Source organism: Corticium candelabrum, chromosome 4, assembly GCF_963422355.1.
Source record: "Corticium candelabrum chromosome 4, ooCorCand1.1, whole genome shotgun sequence".
Classification (NCBI taxonomy): domain Eukaryota; kingdom Metazoa; phylum Porifera; class Homoscleromorpha; order Homosclerophorida; family Plakinidae; genus Corticium; species Corticium candelabrum.
Window position 1 is genome coordinate 7536345 of NC_085088.1, and position 19254 is coordinate 7555598.

The 19254-nt window shown below is 40.0% G+C and overlaps 1 protein-coding gene across 3 annotated transcripts; it reads right to left on the reverse strand.

Annotated features, from left to right (window-relative positions):
- Positions 1-8251: 8251 nt before the first annotated feature.
- LOC134178270 (uncharacterized) lies at positions 8252-19120 on the reverse strand. 3 transcript variants are annotated; one of them, XM_062645119.1, is made up of 14 exons: positions 19065-19120; positions 18554-18982; positions 17136-17252; positions 16942-17074; positions 14962-15026; positions 14761-14895; positions 14523-14698; positions 14386-14464; positions 13993-14223; positions 13810-13888; positions 12177-13408; positions 12057-12119; positions 11898-11969; positions 8252-8938 (listed from the first exon to the last, which is right to left on the reverse strand). In XM_062645119.1, the coding sequence occupies exons 1-13, from the start codon at positions 19083-19085 to the stop codon at positions 11916-11918; spliced, it is 2814 nt and encodes a 937-aa protein (XP_062501103.1). In that variant the 5' UTR covers positions 19086-19120; the 3' UTR covers positions 8252-8938; positions 11898-11915. The 3 variants fall into 3 exon arrangements, with proteins under 3 accessions (XP_062501103.1, XP_062501104.1, XP_062501102.1); XM_062645120.1 differs by lacking the exon at positions 8252-8938 and having other exon boundaries at positions 11810-11969; positions 12177-13108; positions 13181-13408; XM_062645118.1 differs by lacking the exon at positions 8252-8938 and having other exon boundaries at positions 11810-11969.
- Positions 19121-19254: the final 134 nt, after the last annotated feature.

A 19254-nucleotide genomic window follows, 5' to 3' on the forward strand; every position in this document is an offset into this window, starting at 1 on the left:
CCTATTTCGGGGTTTCCTAGAGGTCCCTGGCTGTTAAGAGAATTTGACATCATACATCAATAATTGTGTAATTACGCTGTGGATGTACACCTGTTTATCAAATGGAACAAAGAGTTGTCTTCAAGGATGGACAGATTTACAAAACAATTAATTGTACTACAGGTGCACGTGAGTCTATACATGGAGACTCTTTGTAATAATTGCAATTAATGCAAGTACTGGAACATTTATATTTACAGAGGCTGACTTATGTGCATGTTGTGTTTGACAGCATGACAGATCAGTTGTTTCAAAGTGAGTCAATTTGGTAAACCATTGTAACGTATGCTCTCTAGCTTTCTCTACCAGTTGCCTGGTACAATTTTATCAATTAATCATGTCTAGACATGCACCCTCTTCCAGACTGAAAACCACACTGTGATTGAGTCTGGAAGTTCTTCAGTCACACACTGTAGTCGTCTTTGTATAAGTTTAGCAAACAGTTTGCCAGCAACGTCCAAGAAGCTAATGCCTCACACAATGACAAATCTCGACATTTTGGTATTGGAATTAACAAGGATTGCATTTTTCCACTTCTGAGGAACATTCTGTTCTGACCATGCATACTGTTTGAAATAAGTTCAATACCTTGTCAAGCATGCCATCATCTAAAAATTTTATCATTTCTGGTAAAATTCCATTTTTGCCACCATGCAGCTTTGTTACCATGCAGTGACACTATATCAACAGCATCTAAAAGTTTATCTTTCATAGATGGCTCTTCTAGCACTTACCTAATTTCATGTTGTGCTGTTGATTGAATAGCAGACATATTGTAAAAGTAATTTTCCATCTCTGAAGTGTTTCTCCTTTATCTACACATGGTTGGCTTCTTGATCATCAAAATTTAGCAGAAATGATTTGCTAGCTGACTGCATTCCAAACATGCGCAGCATTGTTCCAAGCCATGTTCATACAACTACAGTACTGTATCTAATATTTCGACACCTTCCTTAAAATGAACAGGTTGACCTGCTTAGGCTGTGTATTGATTTCCCAGAATGAATAGTACATCCCTCAATATCATACACAGCCTCTCCAAACCATTTTGTCTCACTTACTCCGACAATATATATTCAGTTTGAAATGTTTCAGTTCTCGAACCATGAGAGTTGCTTGCTTGAATCATGAGAGGATCTGATGTTAATTTTGCTGCATTGATGGTATTTGTTGTCACGTTGATAATGGTCTTGAGACTGCTTCTGTTGTACTAGCTCAAATATACACTGAGGGCCTGCAAGACCACTGCAATGTATTACGCCACAGGCTTTCCCACAGCAACTGACATCAAAGTCATGCAGGACAAATGCTTAGGGACAAGAGCACTGTACAACCAATTACATTAACCAGCTAAGACAACTGTAAGAACCACGTGGAGGTGTGATTGGATATTCGTGACCACACGCACGCATACACACACACACACACACACACACACACACACACACACACACACACACACACACACACACACACACACACACACACACACACACACACACACACACACACACACACACACACGAGTCTCACGTAGCCAGACCCTTCCCGCCTGAAGAGGGAAGAACAAGTGGTATCAACGTGACAGCCCATTCAGACCTGCCAACCTAGGTAAACCAAAATGTGTAAGCTTTTGGGGGTAATGCGGGAGAAAGCGGGAGATAAAAATATTTAGCCACGCCAACAATAGCACATTAATATCAATACATTTTATGTCATAATAAGCGTTAAACAATATTGCATGCCCAATCAGAGTAGAAGCCATTAAATTAATGAATTATAGTACTTGTAGCTAATGTAAATTAATTAGTCAGAGTCATGCATGCATCTTCTGCTTCAACTGTCTTGTTTGCTTTAGAAAGTAGGCTTCACTTATAACTTCTGTTCAGAGAGTACAGTACCACGTGCAGACGGCTTCTTTAGAGTGACAATTACAGCACGTCCATAGTTAGAAAATAGAAAAAGGGAAGGCTGGCTACAAGAGACTAAAATTAGTCCAATGTATGGTATGACAGTTTATGTAAAGAGTTTCCCAAGACCAACTTTTCCTTCTATATCTGGTTGACCAAATATAGAAAGAACCAGATAAAGACAGGGGCTGGCACACATAAACGTCTAGACATACATTATAATGTTTCAGGTATTTACTAGCTACTACGTACAAGTACTGTACTGTACATGCAGAGACAGTTACACAGAACAGGCTGTACCTGTACCTGTCAGTCACACCCATTAGTCACACCCACCAATGGTCAGGAGATTTGATGCCAAATGCGGGTAGGCCGGAGAAGGGTTCCAAATGCGGGAGAGTTGGCAGCTCTGCTATATTCTAGGAGTTGGTCTTGGGTCACTGTGGGACTATACGCGGGTCAAAAACAATTCCACAAAACACATGGCCTCTTCTTCTCCTCATTCAATTTGTTCTTCATCTTGCTAGTGAGTCTAAAGAGAGGAAAGAAAGGACGAAGGTGCAACGATGAGGAGTTGCGAGATGATCGAGCTTCAGTACTGGCTCTCATTTCTCAGATCCAGTTTGGATGGAGAGTTTAATTTATGCCTATACAGTGTTGATAATGGCCAGACAAAAAGATTATTATTGTAGCGGTCAGCGCGTGTTGCAGCATGTGGTTGACTACATTGTGAGCTGTTTAAAGGCAATATCAACGTCCTTCAACATTGTTTGGTTCTGGACTGCAGAAAGAGTTCATATCCTGAAATGAGAAAAGTCAAGGAATTCTTGAATGATATGAAGCGGAAGTGATCATAAGACTAATTTTATTGAATCTATTTGGCTGCTAACACAGATATCTATGTTACACACAGTCTGCTCCTGTGTATCCTCGTCTTTGTCAACCAGTCATGCCCAAGTTGCTTCCTGCTCTTCGTAAGAAACACAAGATCTGGTCCTGGGACGAAAAAACTCAAGGAAACGATTGAGCAGGAAGCATGTGCTCAGAATAAGAGAAAAAGGTTGTAGAGAAGGTATATAGCTGATTTCTGGATCAATCAGGAGAGGTGAGACGACTAGCAGCTGTTTAGTTATTGTGCGTGTCTGCATTGTGTGCGTTTGTGTGTGAGTGCAATGTTCCAGCTGGAATTTCAATAGACAGGGCAGATTGCATGTAGAAGTGGGCCAGAATATCAGGTAACCTGTCAGCTAGTCTATTAGATGTCCTGTATCTTTCCTCACCTCACGTTTATTCTCACGTGTACCAAAAGTTACTTACACTTTACTCAGAAAACTAAACTTTAATAGCAACAATTTGTTAGTGAAAAATATGTTTAATCGTTCTACTATAGTTTGTGATACTTTAGCCTATAGTTGCCAGAAGCTGAAGCAGCTGCAGAGTATCATCACGTTCTGTTTTACAGGATTTATCAAACTTAATCATTTTAAACTCAGACTAAACCAATAACTGTTCACAAAAGGTTGTCAGTAAGGTTGAGTCTGTGCAACTTTCTCTAATTCTCGTCATTCCAATAATAGCATTGCGCAAGACAGTAGACATGTGTATGAGTAAGAAAAGCACATATATTTGATGCACCAGGAAATCTTGTTTCTATTAGTATATCTACTTTGTTCTACTCTACTTTTGAGACATTCATAGTTAGTTGAAAGAAAATTAATTTGGGAAGCAAGCATGCAGAAGAGAATTCAGAGTGCATCTTGCATAAATGGCCTAGATTGAGGAGTGCATGCTTGCAGGTGATTTTGTTATTGCCCAGTTCTCGCTATTTGTCATCAAGGACCAATCACATTTGTTGCCGTTATAATTGTTGTTATGTGTCGTTAGATTGCTTGCATTGGTGATGTGGCAGCTCTTACTCCTGTTTGTCTACATCAATATGCCATCAGTCCTACCATTGCTTCTGAGGATTTCACGTGGCATATGTCAGGTCAAAAAGAAATGATGGCACAGTAACAAGAGAAGAAGCAGAACTGGCAAGACCATTCTTGAGAGATCACAACATTCCTATTCAACTCAGCAACAGATACCGTCCTCGCTATCAATGAATCTCTTGGTCTCAGCTTCTTCAAACTGGAAGGCAGAGACAACATGTACATGTTTCCAGCTCTCTTGCTTCCTAAGGATCTGTATGTCATGTGGAAGAAAGATGACTGTAAGAAAGTGTATGTCAGTCGACGTCAAGTGTGCAGCAGTCAGACAACCATCTTCAGTCCATCTGCATTTGGCATGTTTCAGTTTAACTAACGTCTGAATTATACATAGATCAAAAGGCAAGGCTGTGTAGGACTGGACTGATCCTATTACGAGTTGTTGCAGTTCATAATTATGTTGGGTGTTTGGTGGCCATGATAGACCCTGCTCGTTCTGTTTGCTTTGTGTGTAGTGGAGGTAAGGGAACAGAAGCAGAAATCAACACTGTCATGTCTCTTTGGAGAGATATGTTAGACAGCTACAGTCCAGGCTCTGAATATCAGACTGAGTATCTGAGCAGAAAGCATTTAGAGAACACAAAAAAACTGAAACAACTAGCTGCCTACTCTGAGAATGAAATCAAGAAAGCAAAGGCAGCAAAGGTAGGAGCTAATACTGCTGTAAAAGAAATAGTTGGTAATGAGCTAATACAAGAAAGCCTTGGTAATCTTCTGGTCATTTTCCCTTGCATGCATACATTTCCATTTCTTCCTGTTTCTCACCCAATTGTTGCCCATCCCAGTGTAATCGTGAAGGCTGTGATTGCATGATCATGGTCTAAATCAATAGTATCATTTGGAGTAAGATTAGGTTTCAATAACCAGCAGATCGAGGCTTTGTGTCATGACAAAGTGTCTCCTGCTGATAAATTGTCTGCAATTATCCAAGTGAAGATCAAACAAGTTGGTGATGTGAAGATGGTTGATTAGCTGCTGCTGGAGATTTGTGATGGTTTGGCCTTCCAATCAGTGGTGATGTCAAGAGAAGTTTGGCATCTTATAGGCCAATCATGATGACTGCAGTACATAAGCTTGATATTTCTATAAACACTATACCCTGAAAGAAGAAATTTGTGTGGGAGAAAAATTGTGCTTTTTCTAGAAACATCACTACTTGTGCGGAATTAATTTGTGCGAGGATAAGGCCATGCGCAATAAGATCATGCACAAGGGAAAAATATATGTGGAATTTATTTTGTGCGATGGGCTTGTAATTGCACAAAATCGCTCAAATTTTTCTCACGCACAAATTTCTTCTTTCAGGGTATTCTTTGTGTTTGTGTGGATAAGAGCAAAGCATGAAGGAAGTGTTTCATTTGCTACAAGCAAAGAGGTTACAGTTATATACAAGACATGTTACCATTATTATTATGATGATGATGATGTGCTCAACCACAGCAGTCTGGTTTGTAAGATCTCTTGTAAGCACTGGAAGCAAACATTGCCTCAGAGGTCCTTAGACCATCATGGCTGTCCAGGTAGAAGACACGACTTTTTTACACAGAATCCAACTGGATCCAAGAAGCATTGCTTTCTGTTAGCGTTGCAGATTGTGATGACCTGGAATAATGTCCAGCCACCTTGCAATACCTGTGTGCAATGCTCCCAACACCACTGGAACAACCAGTGTCCGACACTGCCACACACAGCTTACCTCCACTCGCAAGTCACTGTACTTCGTCAACTTCTCAGCCTGTTTCCTGGCGATGTTGTCATCAGCAGGACAGCTGATATCAATAAGAAGACAAGTGTTTGCTTTCTTAGAAGTGTTTGTCGTCTTATTTCTGAAGCAGATGTCAAGAAAATTGGCACCGATCTTCTTAGAAGTACGGATGGCTGTATCCCACATCATAGTGATGTTGTCCGACTCCACAAGCCTATTAGGATGATGCCGGTACCATCTGCTCTCCACTGGAACCCAAAAACTACTGACAAATGGAGGCCACCTGATTGTGTCGATCAGTGTCATTCATCGATGTCAAGGCACTACAGCCTACCACATCATGACTGTTACATAGCCAACTACACCATAAGCAATCAATCAATATTACATCACAATCCAAGGTTCTAGCTAGGCATGCTAAGGCGTAGCGGTTCGCTATGCCTTCAACATACCCGCTACGTCTTCAACATAACCGCTATGCATTCAGAGCTGACTGCTACACCTCCAACATACTGGCTACGCATGTACCGTACACCACACATGCACACGTGCACTCCCTCTCCAGAAGTTATGACAAATGGGAAGAACTAACGACTTGAAATGTTTATCACAGAGTGATAATGAGACTGAAGGTGGAGACTTGTCAATCATGAGTCTCTAATTGCACACCTATAAGTATTGTAATTGGACTTGTTGCGTAGTAATAGTAATGAGACACATTGTTCTAGCCAGGATTTTTTGCCAACCGTCAATATGACGTCATCAAATATAATGTCAAATAACGATGTCATCAAATGTTTAATGTTGCCATATTTGGTGATAACATCATAGTTTTACTTTATCTTTCCCTAGTTGTACTATGTAGAGTCTGATGCATGTATATTAGTAACTGCATGATTGGAAGACTATTCCATATCATTGTCACTCAGAACTTGTTGAATATTAACCTCATTGAACATAACTTTGTTGAATATAACACAGACAGACAGATAATACACTATATTATTACAATAACAAGTTACTTAAACTTAATTAAAACTGGGATTGTGAGCTGAGCTTGAAAAGAGCAAGTTGTGCATAAACGTTGGCTACTGTGCTGTCAAACTTACAAAATGAATAGTATTTAATGAACACTATGCTTGTCTTCCTATATCAAGACTGTCAAAGGAGTAAAACATGGCAGCAACCCATTGGCTTCGGTTGTTGACGTTCTCATCACGTGATTCTTTTGAGAATACAGAAATCAACGCCATACTAGACAGTGCTGATTTAGCTAGTCGTCAAACTACCTCAAATCTTTACTCTAAAATCTCTTGAAAAACTAACTACAAAGACTAGCAGCATGGGAAAAGCATGACAAACCTGAGTATCTAAACTGTCTCTATCATTTTATTTAATTAAGTTCCGCAATAAAATGTGTTTCAAGATGGCTATTTGTTTTCAAGATGACTGCTTGGATAGGAGTAAAGTAGAAATTTAATTGTGGGAGATCGATTTCAGATGTAAATATTAGTACTTGTCTGCAAAAATGCCGACCCCTATTTCTTCAAGTACTAGCATAAGGTACGCAGTCATCCCTTGATTTTATTTATTACATAAATATTTTTGTATTCCTTAAACTAAGGCCTAGCTACGCCTTCTGATCATTTATCCTTTTTTGACCATAACTATATCATAAGACTTTCATAATCCCTTTCCTTGACACATTATTATCAAGAAAGGATGATGGTTACCTCAACATCACTGTATATAGAAAATCTACTCATCAATAGTTTTCTACAACATCTCAATAGTATTCGTCCTTCAATTAAATTCAGTATGGAGTTAGAAACCAATGGTTCCCTCCCTTTCCTTGACACATTATTATCAAGAAAGGATGATGGTTACCTCAACATCACTGTATATAGAAAATCTACTCATACCGACCGGTACCTCAACTTTAACTCCCACCATCCACATCATGTAAAGAAAGGACTTATACGTTGTCTATATGATAGATCCAAGAATGTCACCATATCCCCCATAGACTTGAAACAAGAACAGCATCATCTTCTACAAGTATTACAGCACAATAGATACCCCGCCAACTTTATTCATTCAACTCTACATTCTTCACTTCAATCTTCATCTCTTTCAACTTCTACTCCAGATACCTTCTGTGCATCTATAGTTCTACCCTACATCTCAGGACTGAGAGAGGATATTCGACGAATATGCAAAGGATATAATATTCGGGTATCATTTAAGTCAGGGAGGAATCTTAGGAATATGTTATGCAAAGTTAAACATCCCATACCTAAAGAACATCAATCCCATCTCATTTATCAAATACCATGTGCCTGTGGAAAGACATATATTGGTGAGACAAAAAGGAGATTAGCAACAAGACTAAAGGAACATAAGGAACTTTGCAGAAAAATGGAAAATGAGAAATCAGCAGTCGCCGAACACACATGGTCGAATCAAACATGTAATATGGATTGGGATGGTACACGTATTCTATCGCATGCATCTACTACATTACAACTTAGGATGAAAGAGGCATTACACATTCAACTTAACCAACAACATCTACTTATCAATAGAGACGAGGGAATGGAACTATCAAATGTTGGGCAAGCCTCATGAATACTACAACAACATATCACTAGTCCAAGTTTCATCATAATTGTACATCTTAGTGTAGATAGTTCTGGTCAACTATTGGTTACTTGTATTTATGACATCATAACTACTCCATTGTATTTACTAGAATTTGAATATTTGCCCTGAAGATGGCTGTAGTATAACAGCCGAAACATCGGCAGCACCTTGCTGTTTAAATATATGTCGGAATCAAAGAACTGTGCTGAAATTTGATCATGCCAACGGAGAACCTCTCACTGAAACTATATCATAAGACGCTATGTTTCAAGTATAGTCTAGCATAATCATATTTAAAATCCATACAAAATGCTCTGAGAATTTGTAGCTGCAAGAGTGCTTTGAGAGAGAGGATCACTATGTTTCTACAACTATAACAATTTAGTGAATAGATACATCCAGTTGAGTGCATGGTTATGCTGTAAAAAGATCTGCAAAGGTGTACGTACAAAACGTGGGATTGAAGATAAACTGTAATTAGTAGAACACCTGCTGCAACCACAGTCTCATTACTATAAAATGTATACTCTCTGTTCGCGTTGACCTGGCTGATCATAATAACTTCACTACGCGATGTTCTGGAGAGACAATCTTGGTATCATTTGAAACCGCAGGAACTCCCATTTCTAAAAGTGGAAACGGTTGACATCAATCTAGAAGCAGGAGATAGCGATGAGCCTTCTGATTATCAAAGTTTCCTGCAACCACTAATGATCTTTAATAAAGATGTGATCTAATTAAACATTATGTCAGTAGTAGCAAATCCTGTGTGAAAAGTCATGGGAATTGTCCCCAAACACGAAGATTTTAGATGTCATGAGATTGTTCTGTAGTAATGTCAAGACCGTCAAGACCAATAGAAGTAAATGTTTTAGATCCACAATGGATCTTGTAGGAAGACATTCCACACTACGTGTGGTAAGACTGTCCAATTTTGTACATAACCGTCAATAATTGCTGTTTTCCTCTCCCCAAACGTCCCTTCCTTGTCCCAACCGTCAAACTGACGGTACTGACGGCACTGGACAAGTTCTTATAGCATGGTACCACAGCATGGTACCAGAGCGTGGTACTGTACAGGGTAGGTATTCTAATTAGACCCCTCCCCAAACCAATTTTTATTTCAGAAATTTGCACAGACACTACATGCCACGTCCACATACCAGACTTATGTGTCACGCCCATACCACTACGCCTTCCAAAAATCCTGCCTAAAGCCCTGCAATCCCAAACGCAATATTGACTACGACCTGAGATAACCCAGATACTTATGCATATATTTTGTTTTCAAAACTTCAAGGCTAATGGTTTAATTACTGCACTCATGTTATTTGCAAGACTAAGACAACGTAGCATCCCCAATTCTATAATGATTGATTCAGTGGTTTAGGTATATCCTTCGCAAACAGACAGAAACATGTCTATGATTACATATGAGAACCCGATATTTGCACAATCTAGCAGGCGAAAGTTACAACTATTCCTGTGGGTATTTCTACCTTTAATATATCTAGTATATAAAATCTCATATTGCGTGTGTGTGTGTGTGTGATACGCGGCCACATCTTTGTCCATTCACAACCAAAATTGGCACGCACACTAGGCATACAAAGGGGAAGACTTGCAAAAAAACTCAAAAATTGCACAGGGTCTCCTCTCGAGGGGTCAACCCCGCGTAAAATTTCTCGATAATGCAAACGCTACACATTCTATTTCATTTGAACAAACGTCAACACCAGCCCTGTGTAGACTGTATGTGCCGTCATCCTTCTCAAAGCTCTGAGCAATCGAAGATTCTTGCCAATTGAAGCTACTCTTCTAGCGCATTCGTTTCTCACCAAATACTGATTGCATTTGCACCAAATCCAACCTACGTTTTCTGTACCAAGCGCTACACGGAGAATGTGTTGATCTCTATCAAAAAAAAGTGCAAAGACGAAGATTCGAATTCACTCAGTACATCTGGAACCTCTCAACAAAGATTGCACGTGATGTGTCCACACACGCTCAAACCTATCTTACCTACAGTATCTCGCCTACGAAAGGACGGAGCATGTATCTAATATATATATATATATATATATATATATATATATACTCAAACCTATCTTACCTACAGTATCTTGAACGTGTGTGGATACATCACGTGCAATCTTTGTTGCACAGTCCCAGATGTTCTGAGTGTGTGTGTGTGTGTGTGTGTGTGTGTGTGTGTGTGTGTGTGTGTGTGTGTGTGTGTGTGTGTGTGTGTGTGTGTGTGTGTGTGTGTGTGTGTGTGTGTAGTATCGATCTAAAACGATTACTCACTCATAATAATTGCTGATTTAGACGGAATTCAATGATTTAGACTGAATTCAATAATTTATTATTACTGGGCTGCATGATAAGGAATCGCATTGGCCACATTGCATTAGTCAACAAGCGGTTAATTAATTAATTAAATGCTGAAAAGTACATAAGCATTCTTGAAAATGCGCTAGTTCCAACAATCCACAGGTTTGAACAAGGTCATGGTGATGTCACTCTAATGCATAAAAATGCTCCCGCTCACCAGGCAAAGAGTGTTCAAAAATGGCTCCAGCACAATGGCTACAGCTCTCTTAGTCCCTGGCCAGCTCAATCACCATATCTTAATTCAATTGAGCACATATAGGATTATCTTGCTTGTGTTGTTCAGCAGTTGCCACATAACACGTCAGAGCTGTAGCAATGTTTGAAGACAGCGTGGAATAATGTGCCACAAGAAAAAACACAAACCCTTGTTGATAGCATGATTACAAGAGTGAACAATGTCATAGACGCTAAAAGAGGTTACACAAAATACTGAATCGATATAACACTAATTTTGTTAGGATAATTGTAATTACATGCCACATGTGTAAAATGTTGATATGAATAATCCTTTATGACCGGTACTATAGGTATTGTTCATGGTCATTGCCCATATAATATAGCTGTAGGGATTGTGGCTCCTCATCTGCAAGAGGTTGCATAGCCCCGATTCAATTGACTCATCTTTAGAATGAAATTCTAGCACAGCATACAATCAGCACGTTTCCACTTAAGTTAAGCACTGAACAGCATTTCTCTTTGGAACCCTATCTCTTGCTATGGATATAGTCGGATGTTTAATTACGAAAAGCAAAATCAACAGCTTGCTCAGACAACAGAGTCTGATGGGACTGCTAGATAGCATTGTGACATAACAATGGCATGTAAACAACAATGAAACTGAAGTGACCAGAAATTTTAAATATTTAGTCACTACACTATGCAAAAAGAATCAACAATCAACAAATAGTCGTTAATTTCTGACAACTTAGAAACAATGCAAGCCTTTCCGAAGAAAAAGAGTTGACACCTCAAAGAGGAATCCTTCATCCAATTTGTTTGCGAAAATGTTCCCCATAACGTGCCAAGTGTGCATGCCAATTTTGGTAGCGATAGGTCTTAAACTGTGGCCATGCATCAAATACATAAACATTTTCAGTTTTCTCAATGCTCCTCAATTTAAAGAGAAGTTGAGATATTTCACAAACAATGTTCGATATTAGAAGATGTATTTACATCTGTACATCTACAACTACATTGATACAATTCACACATGCTTACATTTCTCTTATATGTACATTAAGAGGAGTCCCTCATTACTTCCTCCAACTGCTTCTGTTTGTTGACAAGGCCCTAATGAACACAAATCCATTAGCACTGCAAAAACTGTTCAAATACACAAACTAAAATAAAATTAAAATTGAACATACTATGCTATACCTGACGCAGGAAAGCAAGTTGAGACAATATCTCTCTCTGTCTCTTGCTGGTTGTGGCATTTACCTATAAAAATTTCTGTCATAAATACACCTGCCTTCACATGTGGACAACCAACTCAACCTCTTGTAATGTGTTGCTTCCTGGCTGCAACTGCCAATGCTCCTGCTGGCTGTCATGTCTTTTATTCTCCAAGTATTGTCTCGTTTCTTGTAACACTTGCGACATAGTGCTGGGTATCTGGAGAGGATGTGGCCAAACAGTTTGCTGCTCATGCTTGAACTCCACAAGTTCACTTTTGTCATTGCTGTTGAAGAGCAGTTGGGACTGTGTGCCACCAGCACTTGTAACTCGTGCTCGCACATTCTGTAACATGCCTTTGTCATGTGTCTCATGTGTCAAGTGTCTCTTGGAAGCCTCAGAGCTCATGCTGTCCACAACTCTTGGCAGAATTACGCTTGTCCTTTGAACTGGGATATGGTAAGCATCACCAGTTGAAGGTAATGAACAAACTTCAACATCATCTGACTCACACGGTCCATCAGTCACGTATTTACCAGCAACAGAGTCTCTGTCATGCATGGCATGAGACAGTGTGTTAACTGTAGAATTAAGCTCTACTGCAGTGCCCTTGTCTTCGTCAGAATTCTGGTAATCAGATTTTCTTTGCTGCTTGCTTTTCTTCCTTTCAACAGCCTGTGACTTAATCGTGCGACTACCAACCTTCTTTTGTTCTTGCAAACAACGTAAAGAAGAGGCAGCTTGTAGTCTTGAAGATGTATCCTTGCTCCTAGCAGGATCATCCACCACAACAGCATCTGCTTTTACTCTAAATTGAGTTCCTTCTAGCCGTCTTTGAGGAACAGGCAACCGAGACGAATGATTTACATGTGATGGCTTCCTTACAGTAGCTATTGTGTGTCTTCGTGTCTTTTCTTGTTTTTTCGCTCCTTTCATTGCACTACCATATTCAACGACACTCTGCTTCTGCCTGTATCTCTGATTGCCGCCAATAACTTTCATGCCTGCTGATGTTGGACCTTGGTGTTCTTTACCTGGTTTTAGGTTTGATAATATCATTTTTTTAGATGTTGGCTTATTGTTGTGAGTTGACTTTTGATATTTACTTGCCTGTTTTTGAAAGGCTTTGACATCTTCAGAATTATCACAAGGAGTGCTTGGCATTGCCTCACATAACTCACTCATTGACAAAGTTGCATCGACAGCTCTGACATCGCACTCCAGCATGGAGTCAATAGATGCTGACTTCTCAGATTCTACGTAAGGACTATCCATAAACACATGCCGGCTTGCTTGCAAAGTCAACACTTTTCCAGATGAGGGCAATTCAACATCTACAAAATGAGCACATTATCATACATGCTAACTGAAATACAAAATTAAGTGTCCGCAAACTGCCACATGCATTTGGCACACATTATATGTCGAAATCGCTGCAATCACACCATGGTTGCATAAACAAGTTGACACTATATTTTTCACGCATTTGATTCCTAGCATATTTTGGTGCTAACTACAATCAACAAACAAATGTAGCTTACTGCAAGCTACAAGAATATACCAATAGCAACAGATAATGAAAAAGCATTTAGGTATTCAATGTATCCCAACGTCTGTTGCATATAAATGAGTAGCATTTAATAAATGTGGTACGTTAATTTGTACTATCAATATTATGTAATGAATACCAAACTCAGAAACTTGCTAATTCTCCAACTGAAGTTAGACAACTCACCTGTTCTGTTTCTATTATCTGTTAAAACCTCCAGAGGTGAAATACGACCAACATGCCTCCTCACTCTTGCATGCCTCTCCTAGATTAGACAAATAAATATACATACAGTCTCTAAATGCTATCTATATTGTATATATATATATATATATATATATATATATATATATATATATATATATATACCTTTGCAGCTGCAGCTTGAGCTGCCACTATCTGCTCTTCTAATAGCTCTCGTCTTCTTATAGCTATTTCTTCTCTTTCTCTTGCAGCAGCTTGTTCTCTTTCATATTGAAGTCTCAATTGTTCTCTCTCTCTGTGCAACCTGGCATCCTCTATTGCTACCTCTTTTGCTAAACGTTCTTGATGCTCACGTTTTATGCGTTGCTTCTCCTCCAATTGCTGCTGATTAAACTGCTAAAGTACAAAATACCTATGAGTACGCATGACATGCACACATGAGTGTGTGGTGTGTGTATGTGTCTGTGTGTGTGTGTGTGTGTGTGTGTGTGTGTGTGTGTGTGTGTGTGTGTGTGTGTGTGTGTGTGTGTGTGTCCACACGTGCACATAATAAATTACATAATGCTCTACAGTTCTCCTTCGCTTCTCCTCAATGTCAGATGAATCTAGAAGCACATGATATTGATGCTGATGAGACCTACACATAGCCACAACAGTTGTAACATAAGTGAAAATGATAATACACACACCTGTACCTCTCGTCATTGCCTTTAACAAATGCCTTGTCTGGAGATTCAGTCTGAATAGCAGGTGGTGCAGCAGGCAACTGTGAAACAGATGGATAGACTTGAGAAGAAGTCACTATTTGAGCAGTAGAACACGGTGCTGATCCACTCTGCCACATCTGATGTTGCATGTCCCTCAGAGCATCCTAAATACAACCATAATCAATACGTATAAACAGTATGCAGGCTAAGTGATTGGAAAGCTTGCCCCCTCATCTATCACTTTTCGCCTCTGATTCTCAGCTGCTTCACGAGCTTTCTTGTCCTCTACTTGTTTACGAAGGTCTTCCAACCACTGACGCTTGTCAAGTGATTTTGTGTCCGCATCAGCACCATAAGAAGTCTATTAATGCATATTATATTACAATACATCAAACATCAGCAAACATGCGGCATTTTGTTTACTGACACCAAAAAAGAATGATGACCTCATGGCATGAGGAACAGTACGACCATATCTCTGTGGTAAGACATCTAAACATTCGAAAGCATTGTAGGCAACTTCATTGAACATGAAACCATCAGCTAAATCTCTTAAAACAATGTACACAAAAACATCACTAAATGAACAGGCAAACATCAAGTACGTGAACACACACATACATGCGTGTGCCCTCAAATGCATGAGAGGTCACTGAGGTATGCGTGCATGCACACATACAATTCATGATTGACTGTTATCATCTACTAGCTGAGTAACCCGTTCTTTGCCCGGGCTGATCTACATTATTGATTGCTAGTTAGTATCCCGTTTAATTAATCAAGACAAATGAAAATGTAACCGAGTGTCCCGTTCAGAAAACGTGTAGGTGGATTCAGTGTAAATGCAGGCAGTCAGAATTTGGATTGCTGGAAGCTTTGTGAAGGACGAGAACACGTACAGTCTACACGGAACTGGTGTGGGTGTGCGTTCAGGTGTTAGTTAATATCCCACTGAAAACAAATGAAAACGTATTTGAGTGTCCCGTTTCTAAAAAAGTAGCAGCATTGCTGCAAGTTCCCCGTTCAGAGTTAGACATCCGGCCAGCTAAAATTTGGAAGTCACGTGCAGTTATTTTCTCACCCTGATAAGTGGCTCCCCGTATATAGGACAAATTCACATCTCGTCTCGCAGCCATTTTGATGGTCCCATTGGACATCACTTCAAAGACGTTGCTGCCATTGTAGGAAACAGGTGTAGCGACCGTGCCAACTATTCAACCCATGTACACAGGCAAACAAAGATAGACGTATTCTTAAAGACCCGGATATAGTAAAAAATATCTTGTTCTTATCGACGTTACTGATAATAAACAACACGCTCCGTGCATACAGTCTGAGGTCAAAATTGGGCAGTTTAAATTTGGTGGAGATGCGAAGTGTCGTTCTAGAGAAATTCGTGCGCAAGTGAAGGCGGGTTCAATTGGCAAGAAATGGCGTCATCCCAAAGAACTCTGGAAGACAACGACACCTTCACCGTCAAGCTCGATCAATTCGGCATGCAAGAGCAAGTTTGGTGGCGCTATTACTCGCTGTTTTGGAGATACGCAGGTACATAGAAACACAAACACACACAGACACAGACACAGACACAGACACAGAGACACACACACACACACACACACACACACACACACACACACACACACACACACACACACACACACACACACACACACACACACAAACACACACACATGGACAAATGGATATGCCCTTCAGTACAGTACTAAAGATAGCACCCCCAAACTATTTCTACGTGGGGCCTCCAGTGCTACTCAGAGTTTTAGGCACACTGACGTACCCCTAGGTGCTTGGCCAGAGCATCCAAGGGCACTACCTTTAGCGCAGCCTCGGGACTGGACATCAAGCCAACAAGTACCCATGCTGCGTGATGTTCTTCCAAGCCGGCGGTCTTGTCCACTCCCAGTCAATGACCGGGTACTCATTTATACACATGAGTTGAGAGAGGCAATTGCGTGTGAGTTCCTTGCCCAGAGAAATTACACCTGTGCCAATCCTGCACTTGAACTCATGACCTAAAGGTCCTGGATCTTTTCATTCTCCAAATACAACTCTCTAACCAATTGAGCTACAGACGTCACACACACACACACACACACACACACACACACACTCACACACTCACACACACACACACACACACACACACACACACACAGCTCTCCTATATATATATATATATATATATATATATATATATATATACATATTTAGATATACATACAAGTGTAATCTAAAACTAATCAACAAAAAGTTCATTACTGTGTCTAAACCAATCTACATAGCAACATCCTGGCATTGTAAGACCATAATTTAACACAGTTGTTCAAGAAGATTTCTGAAAGCTTTACTGACTGTCATACAGATTGCATGATAACACACACACCTTGTGATGTCATGTTAACCGCATTATTAGGACCCTGTTGCTGACTGCTCAACTTCTGGTTTTGAGTCAGCATAGTGTCTTGCTTTGTCCAATCTTTAGTTGAAACAGTAGATATTTGTTGAGAAGCAACAGCCTACAAATGACATCAGTTCACATGCAGTGTTACAATATACATTGGAGCAGAAGCTGCCAACCCTTTGATAATAGTCAGCCTTTAGTTCTCCAGAACTAGTCTTGATGGGAGCTCCTCCACCAGGACTGCCAAATGGAAAGAAGATGCCATCAGAAGACACAACAGTTTCTGTCTTGGTCTAGAATGACAGCAATCAAACTGTAAAATTAACATATTATGCCCTTTAGTACATCCCAAGTACCAACACAACAAGTTAATTCACTAATTCAATAAAAGCAAAACCAGTGTCTTGATGTTAACAGTGTCAAGAATATAAAATACTTGAATGTTCTCTCTCAATAAATTTAACTTAATTAACTTCTCAGCAGATAGACAATTTAAAACATTGTTTTGTTTCTTTATTCTCATTTTTGCTGTCGGAATGCAGAACATTTCTTAATCAGACAAAACCATAGTGTCTCTTGACCTGCTTTCCTAAAGCTGCTATCACACATCACACTTCAGCAGCCAAACCACCATAAATTTCTATAGCTCAGCGATAAGGCTAAGATAAGGTTAAATCCAGTATCCTGCTAGTTGATGTCAATACCAAATGTCAGCTATAATGTCACATTTCAGGTTCAGCATATTAGCTTATACTCTTGTAATCCATGCTTAAATTAAGGCTGTCAATTTCACCTCTTAAACAATATGAGGCAATCAACAATCTGTCTGTGCACAACAGTGTATGCCTGCCTTGTTCCCGGTCTTTCTCTGTGCTAAGTTGCCATATCACACATTCTTACACGTGCCAGGTTGGAAAACTGTTCCGTCATTAGAAGCAATTCAATAACTGAAGCAACCGACATAGTTTATAAACAGAAAAACCCTATAGTAAGAGAGCCTCAAAATCTACCCAAATGCAATAATATAATTGGAACAATATATTATACTTTACAGTAAATTATACACCAGGGGCAACGGAAGCTCCTTTGGATTGGGGGGGGGGAGAAAGCTTTGCAACAGACTACCACCATTTTGATTTTGTGACAGAAGTAGCCTGAGCAGCATGCACACAAATGATCACGAATGAGTCAACTACAACACCATTCACTGAAACGAAGTCCCATTACATAGCATCCAGTATTAGAGGGAAATCCCGATATTCTCCTCTTCTCCTCCCCATTCCGCCATGTATAACTTGTAACATTGACATCATACACACTTATGTCACATCTATACATGTGCCTGTGCCAGCATGCACACACACGCATGCACACATGCAGGTAGTTTACTGTTATTCTTGGGTGGTCATTATATAGCTAACTGACAGTTAATTAATCATGCACAATAGTTTGCTGTCAGAAACTTACAAAGTAAGCATATGTAGGCTAGAACAATCACCAAAACTGATCCACAGACACGTGCACTGACACTGGAGCACACACAAACTGACAGACAAACAACAGACACTACCAAACAGTCAGTACATGCACTCACCAAATGACCAGGAGGCAGCCCACTTCGAACGACTGGTGCTTTCTCCGTCACTCGATTTTCTACATTATCACGTGGCGTGCTAACCACACGGCACTCTACTGCAGAAGTTTCATGCGTATGTTGCTCCTTTTCATTGAAATTGGGCTCTACAGGAGCTCTCTCATTCTTTTCATAGCTCAGAGGCTCAGCAAGACGCAAGATGTGGCGTAGCTCCGATATACTAACTACATTGGCTTCATCTGCTTTCTCTCGATCTCGCTGGCTCGTCTGTCGGACTGTGAGGCCGACTTTCTTGCCTTGAGTAGGAGGCCCACCAGGCTTCAGTGGCTTTCCACGTTGCTTCCCCTGAGAAGGTCGTGTCACTGTTGTCAGCTTCTGTAAATTTGCGTGCCTTTTTCTTACCATCGAGGAGGTGTGAGGAACATTTCGCTAGAAACAAGAGAAAGTTGCCGTGACATACTGTGACATGAAACACAACGTTCGACTTTCGGATGTTCTCACAAGTATATACCTCTGAATTATACTTCAACATCTCTAGTAAATTTTATCACCATGACGATGTTTGACATATCCCGTATAATGTACCGCGACGTTTCGCGCATCTAGAGGTTGGGCATTGACGTCATCGGGTTATAGCAACGGTTGCTAGGTCGCCATGTTGAGTGGCAAAACAAGTCGTGTTTTCAAAGACCCAGAGTAAA